The sequence below is a fragment of the Monodon monoceros genome, unplaced genomic scaffold (assembly GCF_005190385.1).
Source record: "Monodon monoceros isolate NGI ecotype Baffin Bay Population unplaced genomic scaffold, NGI_Narwhal_1 Super_Scaffold_7, whole genome shotgun sequence".
Taxonomy (NCBI): domain Eukaryota; kingdom Metazoa; phylum Chordata; class Mammalia; order Artiodactyla; family Monodontidae; genus Monodon; species Monodon monoceros.
The window spans coordinates 44,988,158-45,011,203 of NW_021703784.1; the positions used below are offsets into that span (position 1 = coordinate 44,988,158).

Consider the following 23,046-nt stretch of genomic DNA (forward strand, 5'->3'; position numbering starts at 1 on the left):
TTCCTCCTGATTGCCACTGCCTTCATTCAGGCTTTCACATATTTTACCAAACTACTTTACTTAAAAGAGCTACCTTCCTAAACTAAAAACTGGACCAGTACAGATAATACCCTGCTCAAAAAATATCAGTGGCTCCTAAGTGCCTAGAGGATGAATTCCATAGTCCTTATCAAACCATATAAGGCTCCTCACAATTTCACACTTACAAACCTCTTACTTCCCTCTACTTGCCTCCACAGTCAAATGCCCTGGCCACACAGAAGCACCTGTTATTCCCTTAACAGGCTTCACTCTTTCCCTTATGCTTGAATTGTTCATACTGTTCCTGAAATGCCTTCCACTGTCAGCAAAATCTTATCGTCCTTTAAGACCTCCTGGCATGTCATCCTCCTAAATCTCCCCAAGCAGAGTAAGGCATCCTCCCCTCTGGGCTCTCGTGGCATTGATCCAGTTCTGCTCAATGATCCAGTTCTGATCAATGTTGCTTTTACAGGACTTAATCATGTTGCATCATTTTCTTATATATTTATCTACCATGCTACATTCTGAGCTCTTCAAAGCAAGGACCATGTCTTAATAATCTTTAAGAATCACTGTACAATGTTTGATTAGTTACCTAATTAATGATGAAGAATCGTCACCCCAAAGCTAAACTGTCGGGAATTCCCTGGCGGTCCAGTGGTTAGGACTACGTGCTTTCACTGCCAAGGGCCCGGGTTCTATCCCTGGTTGGGGAACTAAGATCCCACAAGCCGTGCAGCATGGCCAAAAAAAAAAGCTAAACTGTCGTTGTTCTTATGAATGAGTTCAATCGTATATGTTTAATTCTGAAATTTCCTCCACCTCCTGAAAAAATTAATTATAAATCTAAAGTACTCTTTTGGACCACACTACAAAATCCAAGATGCAAAATAAGCCCTGTTCTAAAGCACAAATGTTTTTGCAAAAAAAATTGGCTTTATTTTCACTTCATTTGGTAGGTTTTTGATGAATTAGGATATTATAATTCTTCTGTCATAAAATTCTAGGTTAAAAAATAGGATGGAAAATCCGTCAAACTCACCATACAGAATATATGCATCATGAATTCTAAGTATAGTTTATTGGTGTTTGTTTGTTTTTCCAATATATCATTTTTTGGTGGAAAGTTACTCTGAAAATTGACCTTCAGGGTTATTAACATAAAGGAAAGTTTCAGCCTTTTCACCTGTTGGCATTGGGGATAGACGATCTCTCTTCATCCATATATGAGTCTGATGCACAAGGGCATGATAAGGAAGATCAAAAGGAATACAACCAAAAATTAGGAAGGAAGCCCCCAAAAGCCTCTAAGTAACCAGGGCAGGTGTCACAAAGCCACACATTAAAGCTGGAATTCAAGCGTCCTGTGGCAGGCATCATGTCTCCCACTATGTCTCTAGCACCTGGAACAAGGCCTGACACATAGCTGGCCCTCAGTAAATATTTGTGGAAGGAAGGAAGGAGGGAAGGGAGGGAGGGAGGGAGGGAGGGAGGAAGGAAGGAAGGAAGGAGGGAAGGGAAGGAGGGAGGGAGGGAGGGAACAAGGAAGGGAAGAAAGAAGGAAGATTTTAGGGTGTGAGAGGTATATACGGTATTAAGTCTTTACTGAATTATTAAGCTTCTAATAACTTTTAAATTTTAATAATTTAGATTATATACAATAGAAACACAGTAATCTTTTCCTAGCTGATATTAACTGCGATTCTTCCAACCTGTGACCCTAACTTTCTCTTCTTTATAACCACTTTTAATTTCTTACGATCTGAAATATGAATAAAAATCTGTATGACTTGGTGATGTCGCTTTTATATAAATCTGCCTTGATGTCACATCAGGTTTTAAGCTACTGAGGTTTAAAATGGCCCGCAGGAAGACTGTATATAATTTCCTACCTTGGCCGCTCGCTCTGCCAAATGTACCACGTGAAAAGAGAGCTCCTCAAATCAGAAACCAATAAAGCAGCAACTGGGCAAGCTTTGCCCTTTCATTTTTATCCCCAGGCTGGTCACCTTCTGGGAAAGTCTTAAAAATGAAATATATTTACCAGGAGTATATACTTTGTTTTGTTTGAGTCCATGGGTCTGTACTAACTTCTCCGCCATGATAAATATGGGCCTCTGAATTAGAATAAACTTGTTGTTTCCCACCTCCAGTTTTTGTCTTGTGAAAGTGAAAGTTCCAAGTCCTGGAATCTGAACTCCCTGAGCAGACAAAGAAGGGGAAAAAAAAACAACAAAGAGAATTCACTGTAAATGTAAAGAAAAATAATCCTTAGCACTGTTATCCCAAAAAACATGAAGAAAATTTTGAGGCGTGAGCCTTAAAATTCAATGATCTTTATGATTACTTACAGCTTTAGTATTTTATGACTCTAAGTTTTCAAATAAGTATAAAATATATCAATCCACGGTGCGTTTCTGATCCTTCATCTCCATATCATTCAAAGGCTATGAGGACTAAGAAAACTTGTATGGATGCCATAGCTGCTTTTAATCTATATCTAAGATTACTCTTGTCCTAAATTGTGTGACATTTTAAATTTTAATCCCTTGCCATCAGAGGGGGATTTAAGGGGTCATGAGAATCTCTGCTTTCTCATTCTTTTAGGTTTTATGTCCCTCACTTAAAATCAGACAACACAAAACATCCAAGACACATGCTGCAGTTTGGTGATCTTGGCTGAGGGTAGACGCAAACACTCCTGGCTCTCACACTGGGTCTCTGTCTCCCTGGAAATATCATACATCAAGGGTTACAAACTCAAATGCCTACAGGAGCAAAGAAAGAATGCAACGGAGTGAAGGTATCAAGCCAGAGAATGTGATGGCTAAGGAGTGCATGTCTCATCTAAAGGGGAAAGCCCCTTGTCAGCTCCAGCCAAGTGTCACATGTAGGGAAGGAAAACTGGTATCGTTAATCTGCTGATTTTTTGAGAAAATAAATACAAACCTTTGTATAAACTCTTCCAATTTTAAGTGCTCAGGACTAATTCAAATTATCAGACCAAATAAAATAGGTTTCAAGGATGAATTCAGCTCAAGAGCTGTCATATTGGGACCTCTGAGCAGGGTATAAAACTTTCACAACATTCCAGCTCCCTCCAAACTCCCCAAATCTCCGATCAGTTCTTTGGTATCCGAACTTAAGACTTGATGGGAGGAAATAGCCCAGCCCTGGGCAAAGTTTCTCACTTTTGGCAAGTTGAGTTCAGTTCCTGACTGCCTTCTTATATTTCAATTAAAATCCATCCCCTGCAAAGAGGCAAAACAAAAAGCATCATATCCTTCTATAGCCACGCCAGGAACTATCAGATCACAGATGAACAGAATTCACCTAGTTCATCTACATGCACCCGGGCTGACCAGCGATACACTTCCTATCACCAGGGGAGCAGAACTTTCAAATTCATTACCTAAGGGTGAAATCCATGTTTGTTAAATCTACTACCCACAAGTCCTAAGTGTGAGCATCATAAAATCCCAAAACTGCAAGTTAAACTGAGTGGCTCTAAAGTCTGCTATCCTTCTCCCAGACAAAGGAGGAAAGGTTCTTTGACCTCCTACATTAAAATTAAAGTATAAATCCTACCTTGTGTAGGGATAGCTGCCGTTCCACAAATTCTGACACATTCCCCCAAATAGTAGAGACTTCTGAAATTCAAAGGAAACAAAAAATAATTTATGAGAGCACCCCTGTAATAGTATCTTAGTATTAATAAATTAAAATGTAGGGGGCTTCCCTGTTGGCGCAGTGGTTGAGAGTCCACCTGCCGATGCAGGGGACACGGGTTCGTGCCCCGGTCCGGAAAGATCCCACATGCCGCGGAGCGGCTGGGCCCGTGAGCCATGGCCGCTGAGCCTGCGCGTCCGGAGCCTGTGCTCCGCAACGGGAGAGGCCACAGCAGTGAGAGGCCCGCGTACCGCAAAAAAATAAATAAATAAAATAAAAAATGTAAATGCAGAATACAATAACTGTACTTTCTAGTTAATTTAGAATTAACAGAAAATAAGGTCATTCTCCAAAGTTAATTTTCCTGGTAAGTAAAGCTACGCCTTTAAGTTCCCAAAATGTGAAGGAGGCGGAGGAAGAGGATGGGGGAAAGGGAGGAAGGGAGGAGGGGGAGGGGAAGAAGAAGAAATTTCTGAAGAAAATCTTCCTAGAATAAAGGGAAATCTGTAACTCCTTTCCCTTTATTCTATAAATAGAGTTAACCAAGTATAATATAGCCTTTTATTAATGACCCATTCAACAAACCTCTAAGGGTCTACTCTAGTATCTGATTAACATGAACATTCATTCTTGCACCATTCTATAACACAGGAAGACGGCCAGGGGCCACTAAGGCGTGAAAGGCTGTTGTCTGTACACTAACTGTTTCTGTACTTCTATTTTGGCTAAATTCTTGACTCTGCTTTTCACTCTCATTTGTCACTGTTGGCCTCCAGCTGTTGCTTCTTTCTGCTACTAGTACTTTGCACTTTCTGCTTTTGAATGGTCAAAGGGAGGCCTTCTAGGCTTATTTTCTTGTTCTGAGCTGTGTTCCCAAAAAACTGTGGTAGAAAAATAAGTAGTTGCCAATAACTCAAGTGTTAATGTATGATATGAAGGTATACTCTAGTTATAACTAATATTCATAAATATAGAAAACTATGTCTGTATTGACATTTCCATTCCAAACCTAGTCAGGAGTTTATTACAGATACGTTTCACTGATGAACTCTTGACAAACGAAAAGAGTATTATGTTTCAATTCTCAAAATAAAGGATCAAGAACAGTGGCATTTACCAGGTTGCCACCTCAGGTCATAGATGCAGTTGGGGACAAAAACCAATTCTTTCCCCATTTTAGAAACTGCTGGATTTATTGGTATAACTGTTTTCCCTAATGGTTCAAACCACTACCTACAGCAGAAAATTGCAGTCTTTTAATCCAGTATATCAGGGTTATAAATATTTTTAATATGCCAGGGAAAGAGCAGGTTAGGCAACAAGAAGTATCAGTGACTCTTATGAGCATCTAGGAACAAGTTGGGTGATGGAAACTTACTCAGTCACCAAGAAAACTAGGGCTGCATGCTACAGTGAGCCAAATGCCAAGATTCTGCCCTTCACTCCAAACCACGGATATACAGTTTACGATAATCAGGTATTTCTTCTATTCCATCCCATCCTACTGCATTTCCCACTGCTCCTCCCCCCCGCAGACAAAAGGATTCTACTGCTGGCTGCTAAGAACTAAGAAGGGATTTCAAACAGTCCCAACTGTTTTCTGAGTTCAAATTTTCATCATGACTAAAAATATTATTAATTCACTAATGATACAGAATCTCAATATCCAGACGTACATGGAGACTTTTCAAAGCAAAACTGTGAAGCCTTTCACCTAGACTCATGATATGAAGCTCAAATTTCAGGAAAACAATCTAACCAAAGGAAATGATTTAATTAGGGCCAGGAGAAACTAGATAGCTTGCAACCAAACCCTAGTGGAAAGACTTGACTGAGCTTAATTAGAAATTTGAAGACTGTCTTTCCTCATTTGAATGATACATTCAAGTCCCCTGTGTCCTTTTACTCTATAAAATCTAATAGGCAAAGTCATATAAGAGCAGAGTTATTATTCTAAACTGAAATCTGATATTTTTCACTGAAGGAAAAGGAAAACATGTACAAGATTTCCTTTAGAAAGTTTTAGACTCCTGCAATTCAAATGGAATAGATATGGAAATCTTACAGACTGTGATTTCTAACTTTGATGTTTTCTATATCCCAAAGTGTCAGAAAAGGTATCACTAAATCTCAAAAGAAAAATAATTTTAATCCAGTCTAAAAAGCAAATTAAAGCATATGCTTTTTAGGAAAGCTGAGGTTATTATTTGTTTTAATCAAATACTGAAATACCAAGAATCACAAGAAATAATCCCTGAACATACCTTCTATATTCAATTGAACCTTCATCTGACTTCAAATTCTAAACATTTTGTGCATTCAAAACCATAGTTTTAAACACAATGCCAAGTGTATTCCAAACAGGAATACTGTACCTTATATATAATCATTATAAAAAAAAGGGCCAAGTGCCCATTATGTAAATTATAGAATAATATATACTTGAAATAGATATTAATATGAAAAGACAAGCCCCCCGACTTTATAAAACATCTTCTAAAATTAAAATACTGATATACAAACACAGCAAATTATTGCAGAGTGATTTGGACAAGGAAACGTATTCCCAGAGCACGGTACAGTGGAAACACCAGTGTGCTGTGTGTCTGAAGACCTACAGCCTTCCTGCCTTCATGGATTGCTGGCTATGTAGTCTTCAATAGTTTCAACCAGTTCACACCTGTAAAATGATGATGGTACCCTCTAAGTACTATAACTACATAATATTAAACTTTGGTGAAACATATGAAAGCAGCAGGCCTTAACACACACAATGATGAAAAATTAATTTGTGTGTTTTGCTGATACTGGGAGTTTATCTTCATCTCCTTTACAGTGGGTCATTTGTGAAAGTTAAGTAAATAGTCATTTGACTTCTGCTTCTGTCATTCAATCAATAAAGGTCTTGCTGAAATCACCAATGGTCTCCTTGTCAATAAATTCAACGGACTTGTTTAATTGTTCACCTCTCTGACCACTCCCTCCTTCTTTAAGCCCCTGTCCTTTTGGCTTTTGTGAGACACTACTCTCTCCTGGGTTTTCTTCTTACCTCTCTAGGTATTTCTTCTCAGTCTCCTTTGCAAGCTTACCTTCCTCAACCCAGGAGATGTTAAATGTTGGAGTTTCTCAAGACACAACCCCAAGCCGCCTTCCCTTTTCACTCTATACTTTCTGCCTAAGCAGTCACATCTATGCCCAGGGCTTTAATGACCACCAATATGCAGATGACCCCAAATGTTTACTTAGAAGCCCAGACCCTCTGGTCTTTTGAGGTTGCAGACCTGTGTACCCAAATGCCTTCTTGGATATCTCACAAAGGCACTTTAACTTGGATTTTTCCTTCCCTTAAATGTTGTCCTTTTCCCAGGGTTTCAATCTCAACAAATGGTCCCATCACTTACTCAGTTACATAAGCTGGGGACTCAGAAGGCATCCTTGAAACTCCCCTTCTCTGTCACCTCTATATCCAGGCCATCACTATAATTTGTAGAGTTTTTCTCCAAATAGCCTTTCAGTCTGCCCACTTCTCTCCATTTTTACTGTTACCGATTCAAACCAAGAGTGAATTCAGATGACTCATTCCCACTTAGGTTACTGTTATAGGCATTCTTGACCCTCCAATTCATTCTCCACATTGCCACCAGACCAGTCTTCTCAAAATGCAAATTTGACCATGTCATTCAGCTCCTCCTTTAGCTCCACTCAAAACACTTAACAGCTTTCCCTCAGGCTGAACATAAAAGCCAACATCCTTAACGTGACTTATGAGGCCATGCCTAACCTGACCCCTCCATTTCCCTCCAGCCTCCTTTACGAACACATTCCCTAGTGCAGCTATAGCGCGCTACAAAGCATGTTGACCTTCTTTCAGCTCCTCAATCACACCATGCTCCCTCCCTCCAGAGCTTTCGCTCTTGCTATTCTCTCTGCCAAGAACACTCTCACCTCCCCTCCACTCCCTATTCAACTGATCCATTTCACCTACTAAATTCTGAAACTTAGCAGCATGCTGTGGGGCCTTCCCAGGGACAAAGCCCCCACCCTCTGTGTCCCCTGCCTATTGCTTGTAGGAAAGCTTTAGCCTCCTAGGCCTTTCCCGAGTTCCAAAGAGCAAATTTAATCAAAGAAGTGAGAAAATGCAAAAACGAAGGAAAACAGTCAAGCAAGACAAAATAATAAGAGTTTAGCCATAGGGCTTCCCTGGTGGCGCAGTGGTTAAGAATCCGCCTGCCAATGCAGGGGGCATGGTTCGAGCCCTGGTCCGGGAAGATCCTACATGCCACGGAGCAACTAAGTCTGTGCGCCACAACTACTGAGCCTGTGCTCTAGAGCCCACGAGCCACGGCTACTGAAGCCCGTGTGCCTAGAGCCCGTGCTCCGCAACAAGAGAAGCCACAACAATGAGAAGTCCGCGCACTGCAATGAAGACCCAATGTAGTCAAAAATAAATAAATTAAAAAAAAAAAAAAAAGAGTTTAGCCATAAAGCAAAGTCAAGAACTTTCAGTTCCTCTTCAAGGGCTAAGGATAATGTCCTGAGCCATATCCTTGAGTTGTTTTACAGATACTAAAAGCCCCACCAGGTGGAGGAAGTTAACTGCATGCAGACCACAAGCATGTAGATCCCAGACAGGTTGGAATTAGAAGGTTGGTGACTGATATTCCTGAAACATCACCCTGTTACCTCAACATCAATGAAGCATAGAATCATACATGAGCTGATCATGTACCCTGCAACCCTCTCCCTCACACTGTCTTTAAAAACCCTTCCCTGAAAGCCATCGAGGAATTCGGTTCTTTTGAGCATGAGCTTCCCATTCTCCTTGCCTGGCCCTGCAATAAAGGCTATACTTTCCTTCACCACAACCTGGTGTCAGTAGATTGACTTTGCTGCACATTGGGCAAATGGACCCAAGTTGGTTTCATAACAATTCCAACTCATTCTTCACATCTCAGCTCAAATCTTCCCTTCTTCAGCAAATCTTGATACACACCTCCATCCTCACCCTCATTAAAAGTTCTCATTGTACCATGCACCTCTTTAGGAGCACTGACTAAATGTAAATTTATATTTATTTCTGTGACTACTTGGTTAATGTGTATCTTCCCCATTAGATTGTAAATTCCAAGGTTTTGCTCAACATCAGTCCTCTAGTGCCCAGCACATAGTAAGTTCTCAAAATACTTGAATTGAAGAAATTATATATAAATTTACAAATATGGCAAATATTTAAAAATCCATAAAACCATTATTTTAAACACTTCTTTTAGAATTAACAGGAAAAATAGGAGGGATGCAGAGGAAAGAGAAAGAAGATGCATGTACTCCTATTTATTTTGTCTCCTAAAATCATTTGGTTAAAGCCTAGGCATCATCCCTAAGTTACAATGACTTAATAGCAATAATAGTTTGCATTTCTGGAGCACCTTTCTTCCCAAGGGCTCCTGTTGCTTGCAGACAGATCTCAGTGTCACTTTAGGGTCACTTTTTTAAGAAACTATGTTTTTAACCAAGCCTAGTAAGTTTTCTATGAGAAGATGTCGGGTCTTCTTCCAAACACCCAGTTTTTTTTGTTTTTTTGTTTTATCTCACTTTCTTAACACAACCCCAAGATACCACTGGCAACAAAAGTAGCCTTGTCTTTGCATGAATTCTGAGAAGGAGCCCTTTGGGGTGGTTGTTTTAGCTAACGTTTATTGAGCACTTACTCTGTGCTAGTCCCTGAGCTAAGCCCTGTGTATACATTATCTTGTTTAATCAAAGACCCTCAGCTGGGGCTTCCCTGGTGGTGCAGTGGTTAAGAATCTGCCTGCCAATGCAGGGTACACCGGTTCGAGCCCTGGTCCCAGAAGATCCCACATGCCACAGAGCAACTAAGCCCGTGCACCACAACTACTGAGCCTGCGCTCTAGAGCCCGCCAGCCACAACTACTGAAGCCTGTGCACCTAGAGCCTGTGCTCCGCAAGAAGAGAAGCCACCGCAATGAGAAGCCCACGCACGGCAAGGAAGAGTAGCCCCACTCACCACAACTAAAGAAAGCCCGCTGTCAGCAACGAAGACCCAAGTCAGCCAAAAGTAAAATAAATAAATTTATAGAAACCCTCAGCTGGCCCCTTTCTCTCATTAAAGAAGTCAATAAAGAAAGTGTATTTGGACGTCCAGCATGAGGCTGCCAAGGCCACACGGCCACTCAAGGCCTGCCAGAGACAAGGGATAGGGAAGAAGTTCTCCGCCTTGACCCCCAAGCAGGTAAAGGTTCATTCCCAGGGCCCCCTGCCCCATGTCGCTTACCCTCCTTGCTCAGCGAGGGCAGCGTGTGCATCACGTGCCTGCCTAGGTCCTGCAGGGAAGGGACGATGGTGTCCAAAATCTCCAGTCCCCAGTCGGCTGGGTCTTCAAAGTGTCTCTTTTCTTCCTTCTTTATATGGAGTTTACACAAACGTGATTTTCCCACTCTCCTGGGAAATTTGGATATGTCTTAAAAATAAAAATTACCAAATCTTGATTTTTTTTTTCTTTCTTTAACTTTTTTTTCTCGCCGTCCCTCCCCCACTCTGGCTCTCCCGGAAAGGCTCCCACTACAGGAACTCAGAGAGCTGTCTGGCGCTTCAATCAGAAAGTGCAAATCCAAGCCCTCGGGACCACCAAGTGGCCCAGTGAGAGTGTATGCCGGAGCGGTGAGCAAGGTAGGGGGACCGAGGGAGGGCAGGCCAGTCAAGGGGAGGGAGGAGCGTGTTGCTAGGACGCGACAAAGGTTTGCTCCGTTGCCAGGGAGTCAGAGTAGGGCCTCGGCCCCGCCCCCTTAGGTGGATCGGGTCGGGTGCCAGGTGGCCCGGGTGATCCCGGGAAGAGATTGGGAAGTAACTTAATGTTTTTAAACTTTGTTTTTTCCTTACCCTCTTACCCTGAGCAGAGAAGAGACTTGGTCGCTTTTGTAATCACCTGGGACAAAATCTGGGAAAACCTTTTGCCCCGAGTGATGGACTTTTGAATCTCTGGGTCTGTTTGACGGTTTGAGTGTGAGCTGGAATTTGTTTCTCGGGTTTGATTTTTCCTAGGCTCCCCTCATAGGAAATGGAGGGCAGGAGGTTTGGGGAGGGAGTTGACTTTTTTTTTTTTCATTACAGTCATTTTTCCCCCTTCCTTTTACACTTAACCAATCTCATCCTGTAGAATTGTTTTCATACTCTCTCCTCTGCTGATAATGAATTATCACAAAGCAAACACACCCATGTAAACCCCATCCAGATCAAGAAATAGAACTCCATCAGTACCACAGAAACGCACTTCACTCCCCCCACCAGGCATTATTCCAACAAATACTATAAATTAGTTTTACCTGTGTTTGAACTTTTGGGCTCATACAGTATGTATTCTGTGTGTGGCTCTGTCACTAAACGTTGTGAGATTTCTCCGTGGTTTCTGCAGTAGCAATTTGTTCATTTTCAATGTTGCATGTTATTCCTTTGTGTGACTATGGCACTATTTATCCATTCCTCTGTTGAGGGGATGTAAGTTGTTTCCATTTGGAGCCATTAGGAATAATGTTGCTGCAAACATTCTTGAACACAATTTTTGATGCACATATGTACTCATTTCTGATATGTATATAACTAGGAGTAGATGACTGGGTTATGAGAAATGCAGATTTTAACAAATAATGCCACACGGATTTCTAAAGTGGTTGTCCCAATGGTGGGAGGGAAGAACTTCTGGCACGTAGTGTTGGCAGAGACCATAGATGCTCTGCAGCCTGCAATGCACAGGGCAGTCCTGCACAGTGAAAATTGTTCCACATTCTGCACCATTTTTCATATCTCATCAGACTTCCATGTAAGAAGGAAAAAAATAAAAAGGCTGCTTATGAGCCTAGAAAAAAATCCACTTTACATGTTAATACAAAGAGATTTTTGTTCAATTTCAATATCACTTAATTTCCTAAGAATTTAAAACCCAAGTAAATTGGGGGGAGACTATGCTCTTTTTCAGAATTTAAAAAGAATTCTTAAGCAGTTAGGAAAATTATATCATCACCATCAGTTAGGCTGGTGGTAGCTGAGTAGCCAACACACCTGAACTAAGCTGCATTTGTAGCTGTTGCATTCAAAGTGATTCTTCCTATAGATAAAGCATGTGGTAACTTTGTTTGCCTTATAGCATAGTCATGCCTGGACATATACGTGTTAAAATATGAATTATTTTACTATACAGTACTTACCTTTAATTTCTCTGATATACTAGAGTTATGACTTTATATTCATTTTAAATGGTATGCTGTATTATATGGTATATTATCCATAAACCTCATTTCAGGATAATAAGAAGGCATTTGTTATTAAAAAAAGCGAGCTTCCCTGGTGGCGCGGTGGTTAAGAATCCGCCTGCCAATGCAAGGGACACGGGTTCGAGCCTTGGTCCAGGAAGATCCCACATGCCTCGGAGCAATTAAGCCCATGCGCCACAACTACTGAGCTGCGCTCTAGAGCCCAGGAGCCACAAGTACTGAGCCGGCACACCTAAAGCCCGTGCTCCATAATAAGAGAAGCCACAACAATGAGAAGCCAGGGCAACACAGCGAAGGGTAGCCCCAACTAGAGAAAGCCTGCACGCAGCAACGAAAACCCAATGCAGCCAAAAATAAATAAATTAAATAAATAAAAAAAATTTTTTTTAATTAATAAAGAGAAGAATTGTTCTATCTCATAAAACTGAGAACCTCTGTGCTAGAAAATGGCAAGCTCTATAACTCAGCCTCTTTCTCTCTCTACCTAGTTTACTAAGAAGCTCAGAACTAAGTTGTGGGCCTTAAGCTAATTTCTTAGAAAAATAAGTTCCCCTCACCCTCCCTTTTACCATCTGCCTTTTGTCCTTTAGTCTGCTTATGGTGTTGTGTCTTGAAGCACTTGTCCTTGCAGCATAGATGTCTCAAATCTTTGGGGGAAATAAGCAGAGAAGATTGCTAAATGGATCAGCAGCAAGCAAAGGGCAAACTCTTTTGTGACATTTGTCTGAACAGTTGCCCAGCCAGCTATTTTTAGTGGCAATATCAGCATTATTGTTCTATCTTAAGATAAGAATGGAATTGTAAAAATATATTAGTTTCCTAGAATAATAGATTAGATTTTGAGTGAATTATGGTGATGACAATTTTAGTCTCTAGAAAATCTGTCTTCAGTTTCAGAAGACGGTTATGAATGACTGCTAATTATTAGTGAATTGTAGATGGCCAAAGGAGGATCTACAAAAGATAAAGGCAAAGACCTTTCTTTCAAGGTCATCTTTTCCTTTTTTCAAAGGTCTCTTGACAAAAGAGGCTGTGGAAACACACACGACCCTGTGTTTACTAGCAACTTCCAATGAGCTGTTCATAACCTGAAACTACATACACTTCAGCTGAAAATAAAGCTTGAGCAAACTGTGCAATTCCACTGCTAATAATTCACTCTTTGGATATACCTGCATGATACATTAAAAAAAAATGTGTATGCAACATTGTTTGTAATGCTAAATCTTAGAATTAACCTAAGATAACCAGCATAGGGAACTGGTAAAATTATAAATCTGTACTTTAAAATACAGTTTTAAGAGTTTGCTTAAAAGAAAGATTACATTTATGTGCTGATATTTTAAAAGTTTTAAGATTATTAAGTAAAAACCTGTTGCAGAATAGTATTTATAATATGATCCTATTTGTTCCAAAAACACATATATATGTAATTATACATGCATATTTATATATATATTAGTAAATGCATAGAAAATTTGAGAAAAGATACACAAAAAATATTAACAATGGTTATTTTTGGATACCATAAAATTGTGTGTAGAAGTACAAGAGTTCAGAAAACCTTTCACTTTTCTCCTTTATTTACTGTTTACCAAGAACATGGATTACTTTAATAATATTTTAGAGATAATTTACCAAAGAAAGAGAGAGGTACAGGCAGAGTGTAGAGATTCATGTAAACACTGAAACAGACAAACTGGGCCAAAGTTTTCCAAAGTACTTCAATGTACATATACTTTTCTGCAAGCTCCAACTTGCCTTGCAAAACCCACAGTGAATGAGCAGTCGCTTTTACCCAGGTCCCAAAGCATACACAATATTCAGTGGCTCATATTCAGGGCAACTTAGAAACCTATTGAAAAAGAAAACATTTACAATACAATTTAAAAAACTGACAACACCAAATGCTGGCAAGGATGTAAAACAACATACATTGCTTGTGGAGGTTAAAAAGGAAACAACCTCTGAAAATTAGCAGTTTCTTAGGAACTTAAACATACACTTACCACATGACCCAGCAACTCCACTTTTAGACATTTACCCAAGAGAAATTTATGTCCACACAAAACTTGTCCACAAATGTACATAGCATCTTTATTCATAATAGCCAAAAGCTAAGTACAACCCCAAATGTTCATCAACAGAAGAATGGAAAACCATTTATGCAATGGAATACAATGGAATACGAATCCACTGACACATACAGTAACATGGATGAATCTCAAAAACATGTTGAATGAAAGATGCCAGACACAAAAAAGTACATTCTATATCATTTCATTTTTTTGAAGTTCAAGACAGATCAAACTACTCTACAGTAATAGAAATCAGAGCAGTAGTTGGTTATGAATGGTAAGGATTCACTGCAATGTGACATAAGAGAACTTTCTGGAGTGATGGAAATGTTCCATATCTTGACTGCGGTGTCGGTTCCAGGTGTATATTTTTGCCAAAACTTACAGAATTGTACACTTAAAACATGTGCATTTCACTAAGTGTAAGTCTTACCCCAATTTTTAAAAATGTAAATACAGACACTATTTTCACTGAAAAAAAAATACATACTCTTGTTTTGATATTACACAGCACCAGAATAAAAATCTTCAATAAATAATTTAATCCATATCTATTGAATATCTAATTTGTATCAAGTACTTTGCTATTTGCTAAGAGAAATACAGCAGTAGAAAATCCCTACTGCAATTCATTCACAATTTATATACAATTCATTCATATTTAATAAATATTTATTGAAGATGGTTCTAAAACCAGGATTTAGTTCCAAAGACAAAGCATAAATTGAATATGGGCAAAATTACTCTAGAAATACCTTTTTAGGAAAGTACCATGTTGGAGACCCATATACCACCTCTTGGTTCATAAACCCAATACAGCCAGTCTTTCTCTTCAGCATTGGATCAGATCACTTTCTTCAGGTGAGCATGTAATGAAGCAGTTGGCTGGGGATTAGGAAAGCAGTCTTGTTTGAAAAATTCAACCAAGTAGTAGAATTGAACTCAGCATGGTGAGATGCTTATACTATGAGAGGTACTTGGGAACTGAGACAGATTGGAAATTACCAGATGTGGGACTTCACTGGTGGCACAGTGGTTAAGAATCTGCCTGCCAATGCAGGGGACACAGGTTCGAGCCCTGGTCTGGGAAGATCCCACATGCCGTGGAGCAATGAAGCCTGTGCACCATAACTACTGAGCCTGCGTTCTAGAGCCTGCAAACCACAACTACTGAGTCCACATGCCACAGCTACTGAAGCCCGCATGCCTAGAGACCATGCTCTGCAACAAAAGAAGCCACCACAATGAGAAGCCTGTGCACCACAATGAAGAGTAGCCCCCACTCACTGCAACTAGAGAAAGCCCGCGTGCAGCAATGAAGACCCAACACAGCCAAAAATAAAAATAAATAAATAAATTTACATTAAAAAAATAGAATGAATGTCCTTATACATTAAAAAAAGAAAAGAAAGAAAGAAAGAAAATTACCAGTTGTATATCTTCAACCCCTTGCTAACTCAAGGGTTTATGGTGACTTTGTAGTATGTCAAGTTAGCTAAGATGGAACTGCATTTCTCAGAATCCCCTTCCCTGTATGACTCTAGGTTAGGGTTAGTTAAAAGATAAATTTACGTGAGATTTGGAAGGCAGAAGTAAAGCAGAAGACTTTTTTTGCTCTGAAAATCACTTTAGGGCCAGGCACTAATCATGGCGGCTCACCATGTTGGCATGGGCAAGCAGCCTGTCCTGCAGTGATCCAGCTCCCACCAGGTCTCTCCTTCAGCTTTTCTGAATCCTCAACTAGGTGCATGTTCAACAGTGTGGCCAAAGGTACCAGGTTATCCTACAGGTCATTCATATCACTGAAGTTGGATGCAATGAGAGACACATGCAGGTTCCACTTTGTCCTTGTGGTTCCAGCTTGTCCTCACCAGTTTCAATCTTTCCCTACTCTATCCCATTTTATGACCACTTTCCTTCCTGACTACTGCCCTGCTGACTTTAGGCCCAACACCAGACACAGTCTGCTTAACCAGCTCTTACATAATTGTAAGAGCTAATGCTCATGATAAATCCCATATTTTCTATCAGTTATAGAGGTTCTGTTTCTTTGATTTAACCCTAACTGATAAAGGACTGGTGGTTAAAACTGAAATATTTAAATCAAATTATTCTCTTTCAGCTTTACAAAGACTTGAATTCACATAAATTAAGCGCTTATGCACTGCAACTCTATCGTAAAGCTATGTTTAACTCTCATGTTAGAGGTATAAAGACAATGTAATAGGAGTACAAGGGGAGGGAGGTTACTTCTGAGATGATTGGTCTGAATGCTTAGTAAAGAGGTTTGGGATTTACCTGGAAGGTGTAGATGGTTCCTGAAGGCTCTGGAATAAGAGGATGACTTGATCACTCACACAGACTATTATATTCTTCAGTACTGTATTAAAATGGAGTTGGTATCTCATTACATGGCATAAAGAATCCATATGTCAGAAGGCAATTAAACAGCTGATCCTCAAACAGCATGAGTTTGAACTGTCCGGGTCCACTTGCATGCAGATTTTTCCACTAAACATATCCTATAGTACTATAGATCCTGGGATAGTTGAATCCACAGATGCAGAACAGCAGATATGGGGGCGGGGGTGGGGTGGGGTGGGGGCTGAGAGCCAACTGTAAAGTTATAGGGGGATTTTCCACTGCAGGGAGTGTTGGCACTCCACACCTCACCCTCTCCGCATTGTTCAAGGGTCAACTGCAATCAGAGATATTTCTGAGACAGATGAGGGGAAGCTACCAAACAACTAAAAGGATAAGTGCTAGTCTTGGGAAGACTGGCCCCAGAATGATTAATGTCATTGGGAGTGACTGCTATTTATAAACTTTTGACAGACAAAATGGCAAAGATGTAACACAACAGACCAAAGATAAATTAGATAATATGACAAATGAGAATACTTTAAGACTAAGTTATAGAATGATATCCCAAGGGAGAAATGTAGGAAAATTCATCAAGTCAGACTATTTAAAAAGAAAATATTTCGGGCTTCCCTGGTGGCGCAGTGGTTGAGAGTCCGCCTGCCAATGCAGGGGACGTGGGTTCGTGCCCCGGTCTGGGAGGATCCCACGTGCCGCGGAGCGGCTGGGCCCGTGAGCCATGGCCGCTGGGCCTGTGCGTCTGGAGCCTGCGCTCCACAACGGGAGAGGCCACAGCAGTGAGAGGCCCGCGTACCGCAAAAAAAAAAAAAAGAAAGAAAATATTTCAAGTAATAGATAGCACACTGTCACCATTCTACCTGGCCTATCTGCAGGATAAAAGTCATACAATAGGACTCTCCCATGTTTAATAGATGTGACCTCAATGAATAATAAATATGATAATGATACCCATGTATATAATATTATCTATTTATGAATACTAAGTTAATATTTATGCTATACTCATCTGACCTGTCATTCTTATAAACACATTGCACCTTTTTTCCATTTCACATAAGCTAAAATAAAAAATTTTGCAATTGAAGACCTGAGTTTATACCTGATGTTAGCATAAATAATTGTATGACTGAAAAAAATGTTAATACTTCAGAGCTTCAGTTTTTCATTCATAAAATAGGAAAAATGATGATAAATGCTAATAGAGGAAATTCCAGTATGCTTAAAGAAACATTGGGAAAAGTTAAATGAGAAAAAAATTTTGGCTTCCAAAAATACTAAACTCGCAGTTACTCACCCAATTTTACCATTATATTGTACCATTCTGCATGCCAAAACAAAATGTAATTTCTATAGACAAAAGAATACTTCTTGACTGATTTTTAAATGGAGACTACTGATAAATGAACATACTCTGAAAAGAACCAAAATGTAGTTGATTTTGGCATTGTGTGATAAATTTGTCAGCCAACTCACTTCACACAATACACAAAGATTAACTGAAAATGGATCATAGACCTAAATCTAAAAGTAAAAACTATAAAACTTCTAGAATAAAATGTAAGAGAAAATCTTGCAATCTTGGGGTTTAGCAAATATTTCTTAGAACACAAAAAGCATTAATAATAAAAGTTTAAAATTTCATTAATGGGACTTTATTAAAATTAAAAACTTTTGCTCTTCAAAAGACACCATTATGAAATGAAAAGGAAAGACATAACAGGAAAAAAATTCACAAAGCAAATATCTGACAACTGGTATACAAAATATATGTTTTTTAAATATTCCTAAAACTCAATAATAAGAAGACAGCTCAATTTTTTTTTTTTTTTTTTTTTGCGATATGCGGGCCTCTCACTGTTGCGGCCTCTCCTGTTGCAGAGCACAGGCTCAGTGGCCGTGGCTCACGCGCCCAGCCGCTCCACGGCATGTGGGATCCTCCCAGACCGGGGCACGAACCCGTGCCCCCTGCATTGGCAGGCGGACTCTCAACAAGTGCGCCACCAGGGAAGCCCAACAGCTCAATTTTTTAAATGGGCAAAATGTTTGAACATATATTTTACAAAAGTAGATATACAAATGGCCAATAAGCAGATGAAAAGATTCTCAACATAACTGGTTATTAGGGAAACACATATTAACACCACAACGAGATACCACTGCAACATTAGAATGGCTACAATTAAAAAGGCTGATAACACAAGTGCTGATGAAGATATGGAGTAATTAGAACTTATATTCTGCAGGTAAGAATGTCATGTGGTTCAATGTACTTTGAAAAACTGGCCCTTTCTTACAAAGTTAAATATATACATCTACCATATGACTTATCTACTCTGGTTCTAAGCATTCAACAGGAAAAAATAAAAACATATGTTCACACAAACTGTTATACATAAATATTCACAGCAGCTTTATTCACAATAGCTAAAACTGTGAAATGACCCCTATGTTCATTAAATGGTAAATAAATAAACAACAGGTAGTATATCCATACAATGTAACACTATTCAGTAATAGAAAGGAATGAACTACTGGTACAGGCAACAACATTGATGAACCTCAAAATCATTATATTGATTGATAGAAACCAGATACAAAGAGTACTTACTGTGTGACTCCATTTGTATAAAATTCTAGAAAATGCAAACTAATTTAGAGGGATCAAGCAATTCAATAACTGGCTGGGGCCAGGATCAGAAGCAGAGGTGAATTGCAAATGGGCATGAGAAATCTTTTGGGTTGGTGGTAATGAAGATATTCAGTATCTTGAGTACGGTAATACTTTCACAGTAGTATACAACTGTCAAAACTCATCAAAATGTACTCTTTAAATAGGTATAGTTTGTTGTACATAAAATATATCTCAATGAGGGTTTTTTAATAAGAAGTAGCCCAGAGTTCTGGGATAAGTAAGCTTATATAAATAATTCATAAGTAAACTCAAAATAAAGAACTCATTGCGGGATCTTAACAGCAGACAGAAAACAAAACAGCATATGTCAGGATTAATGAACTTGAAGAAATTATCCAAATTGAACCTCAAAAAGGAAAATGGGTAAAAAGAACCTCACATAGTATGAGAAATGTTAGGCAAATAAGTTCTAGGAAGAGAGAATGAGAAAGATGTAGTTATTTAAGAAACAATGGGGACTTCCCTAGTGGCACAGTTGCTAAGAATCTGCCTGCCAATGCAGGGGACACAGGTTCGAGCCCTGGTCCAGGAAGATCCCACATGCCGCAGAGCAACTAAGCCCGTGCACCGTAACTATTGAGCCTGCGCTCTGGAGCCTGTGAGCCACAACTACTGAGCCCATGTGCCACAACTACTGAAACCTGTGCACCTAGATCCTGTGCTCCACAACAAGAGAAGCCACCGCAATGAGAAGCCCGCGCACCGCACTGAGGAGTAGCCCCCAGTCGCTGCAACTAGAGAAAGCCCGCATGCAGGAATGAACACCCAACACAGCCAAATAAATAAATAAAAGAACATTAAAAAAAACAAACAAACAAACAATGGCTAAGAAATAACCAAACTGATGAAAGACATTAACCACAGCTCCAAGGTTAAGGATAAATACACAGACACCACACCTGATGAAACTAAAGCTAAAAAGACAACCTTAAAAGCATCAGTCAAAAAAGACAATAGCAAGAAATACCACTGATTTCACAACAAAAACATCAAAGCACAAAACAATGGAGTGGTAGCTTTAAAGTGCTGAAAGAAAAAACTGCCAAACTAGAATACTATACCTAGGAAATATCCTTCAAAATCAAAAACAAAATTTCAAAAGTTTCTCAGATAAAATCTAAGAGAAAAAAATGAGGATGTACTTCTGATTAAAGGAAAATTATCCCATGAAAGTTCAAGAAGGAATGAACAGCCCTAGGGAGGATAAATTAATGGAAAAAAATAGAAGATTATTGACTGTTAACGGAAACAATTAATAGCTATATCATCTGAGTTTTATAGCATGTAGAAATAAAATATATGATAAGAAAATCAAAATAAGGCATCAGGTAAGAAAGGAATCCCTGAGAGATGGGAAATAGATCAGGTAAGTTCAACTATAGCCCCAGCTAACCTCCTGCAGGAAGTTTTCAAGCCACAGTGCAGAAAGGGGAGAGAGCCACAAAAAGAGAGAGATACAGAGATCTTTAGAGGATCCCCTGAAGTATTCAGTTGAGTAGTGATTAGCGAATGCATGTGAGAAAACTCCCCGAGGCCAGGAAAAGAACCAACCAAAAGGATCAGAGGGAACAGTGTCCAAAGATCACACAGGCCCAGGAAAAGTACCTGTTCCCAACAGTCAGAGTAGAAAACTTCATCATTCATGGGGCACTGGGTAGAGTAGTAAGAGTCTTGCCTCAATACTGGGGAAAATTAACCCTGGACTAAATGCTGCTCTGGTTCTGCCCAGAAAAGCTCAAAAGGAAGACCCCAAAGAGTCAACCTGTTTCAAAATAACTTAACTGCCTCCCAGAACATAACTCAGTATTTGTAGGAATACAAAAGTCTCAAGCACCAAACAAGGTAAAATTTACAATGCTTAACATCCAGTAAAAAATTATCAGGCATGCAAGGAAGCAGGAAGATATTGATATTATCCATAATGAGGCCAAAAATCACATAACTGAAACTGACCCAGCAGTGACAAAAATAGTAGAATTAGTAGACAAGGACATTAAAAGACAAGGACATTAAAAGAAAGACTGGTGAATTTGAAAACATAGCCAAAAAAAAAAAAATCCATAATGAAGTACAGAGAGAAAAAAGCTGGAAAAAAAAGTGAACAGAGTACCAGTGAGCTGTAGGACAACCTCAAGCAGAAAAATATAACGGGAGTCCATGAATGAGAAGAAAGGTAGGGACATAAAAAATATTTTAAGAAATAATTAGCAGTTTTTTTCCAAATTTAATGAAGATGATATACCCACAGATCCAAGAAGCTCAGTGAACATCATCAAGCACAAGAAACAAAGAAATTTACACTGGGGTATATCATATTCAAATTACTTAAAACCAATGACAAAGAGAAAACTTAAAAGCTGCCAAAGAGAAAAGACTACTTACTCACAACAAATAATGATAAGTATGACAGTAAATTTCTTGTTGGAAACAATGTAAGTTAGAAGACAATGGAAGTTAAAGCAATGTCTTTAAAATGCTAAAACCAAAATCTGTCAACCTAAAATATTTTACCCATCAAAAATAACTTTCAAAAATTAAGTAACTATAAAGACTTTTTTCAGAGATAGATAAGTTAAAATAATCCTCACTAGAAAACCTGCACCACAAGAAATATTAAAGGAAGTCCTTCAAATAAAAGGAAAATAATACCAGATGGAAACCTGAATTTGTACAAAGGAATGAAGAGCACAGAAATGGTAACTACATGGGTAAACATAAAGACTTTTTTCTTATTATTTAAATCTCTTTAAAAGGCAATCAGCTGGAGAGAATTCTGGGAAGATGGTGGAGTAGGAAGCACCAGAAATCTGTCTCCTCACTTAGACAATGCAGAATCTGTCTCAGAATCTATCTCTATTTTGGAAATCTGGAGTCTATTAAGTGCTTGCATCTACCAGGTGAAGGCTTGGACGGTAAAATGCAGTTAATTTTGGTCAATTTCAGCTCTTAGCACAGTAGCTGCTATCTACACCCCACCCCCATCCCATAGAAGGCACCTGTGTTCCTGCAGCAGTCAGGGTGGGCAAAAAGGAACCTGTCCTCCAAAAATCAGTGCTCTGTTCTCTGACCACTGATTGCTGCTTCTGATCACAAAGGTGCTGACAAAGAGGCAACCAATCATTGTTACACCTCCTCCACCCCACTGTTACAAGCCCCTCTCCCTCCAGGTGAAGTGACTTCCACGAGATTTAGGGGCCAGCACGCTGTTCCCCTGCTTCATTTTTCTCTTTTTCCCCTTTTGGGAGCCATGCATTAAAGACTAGGACATTCAAAGGCAACTGCATACATGGGGGAAATCAGCAAGTCACTACATATGCCCAGGGAAAAGCAAACACTCAGAAAAGACCATAGAAGATCTTAAGTTTTCTCCTCAGGCTGATTCTTGGCACAGAAACAGCCTACAAGAAAAAAAACAAAAACAATTCACAAAAACAAAAAACAGCAAACTCTGATAAAAGAGGAGAATCTGATTTCCAGAGTTACCACTTTATAGAGTCAGTATCCAATTTCCAACAACAACAAAATCACAAGGCATACAAAGACACAGGAAAGTATGGCCCATTGAAAGGGAAAAATAAATCAACAGAAACTGTCCCTGAAAATATGTTATAGCAGATATACTAGACAAAGGCTTTAAATTAACTGTCTTAAAGATGCCCAAAGAACTAAAGAAAGACATAGAGGAAGTCTAGAAAACAGTGTATGAACAAAATGGAAATATCAATAAAGAGATAGAAAAGCTATAAAGAAACCAAAAAAATTCTGGAGCTGAAAAGTAAAATAACTAAAATGAAAAATTCACTATGGTGATTCAAAGGTAGATTTAAACAGGCAGAAGAAAGAATCGGTGAAGTTGAAGATAGGACAATGGAAATTATTGAGTCTGAGTAACAGAAAGAAAATAAAATTGAAGAAAAGT

At 39.2% G+C, this 23,046-nt stretch overlaps 1 protein-coding gene across 1 annotated transcript in view; it reads right to left on the reverse strand.

Moving 5' to 3' along the window:
- Positions 1–11,088, reverse strand: part of CCDC81 (coiled-coil domain containing 81) — a 37,915-nt gene extending 26,827 nt beyond the window's left edge. The window contains exons 1-4 of the mRNA XM_029208720.1: positions 11,031–11,088; positions 9,983–10,168; positions 3,610–3,671; positions 2,066–2,222 (exon numbers count right to left, since the gene is read on the reverse strand). Coding sequence (XP_029064553.1) covers positions 2,066–2,222; positions 3,610–3,671; positions 9,983–10,013 — 250 coding nt within the window. The 5' untranslated portion in view covers positions 10,014–10,168; positions 11,031–11,088. The remainder of the gene's footprint in view (positions 1–2,065; positions 2,223–3,609; positions 3,672–9,982; positions 10,169–11,030) is intronic.
- Between the last annotated feature and the right edge of the window lie 11,958 nt (positions 11,089–23,046).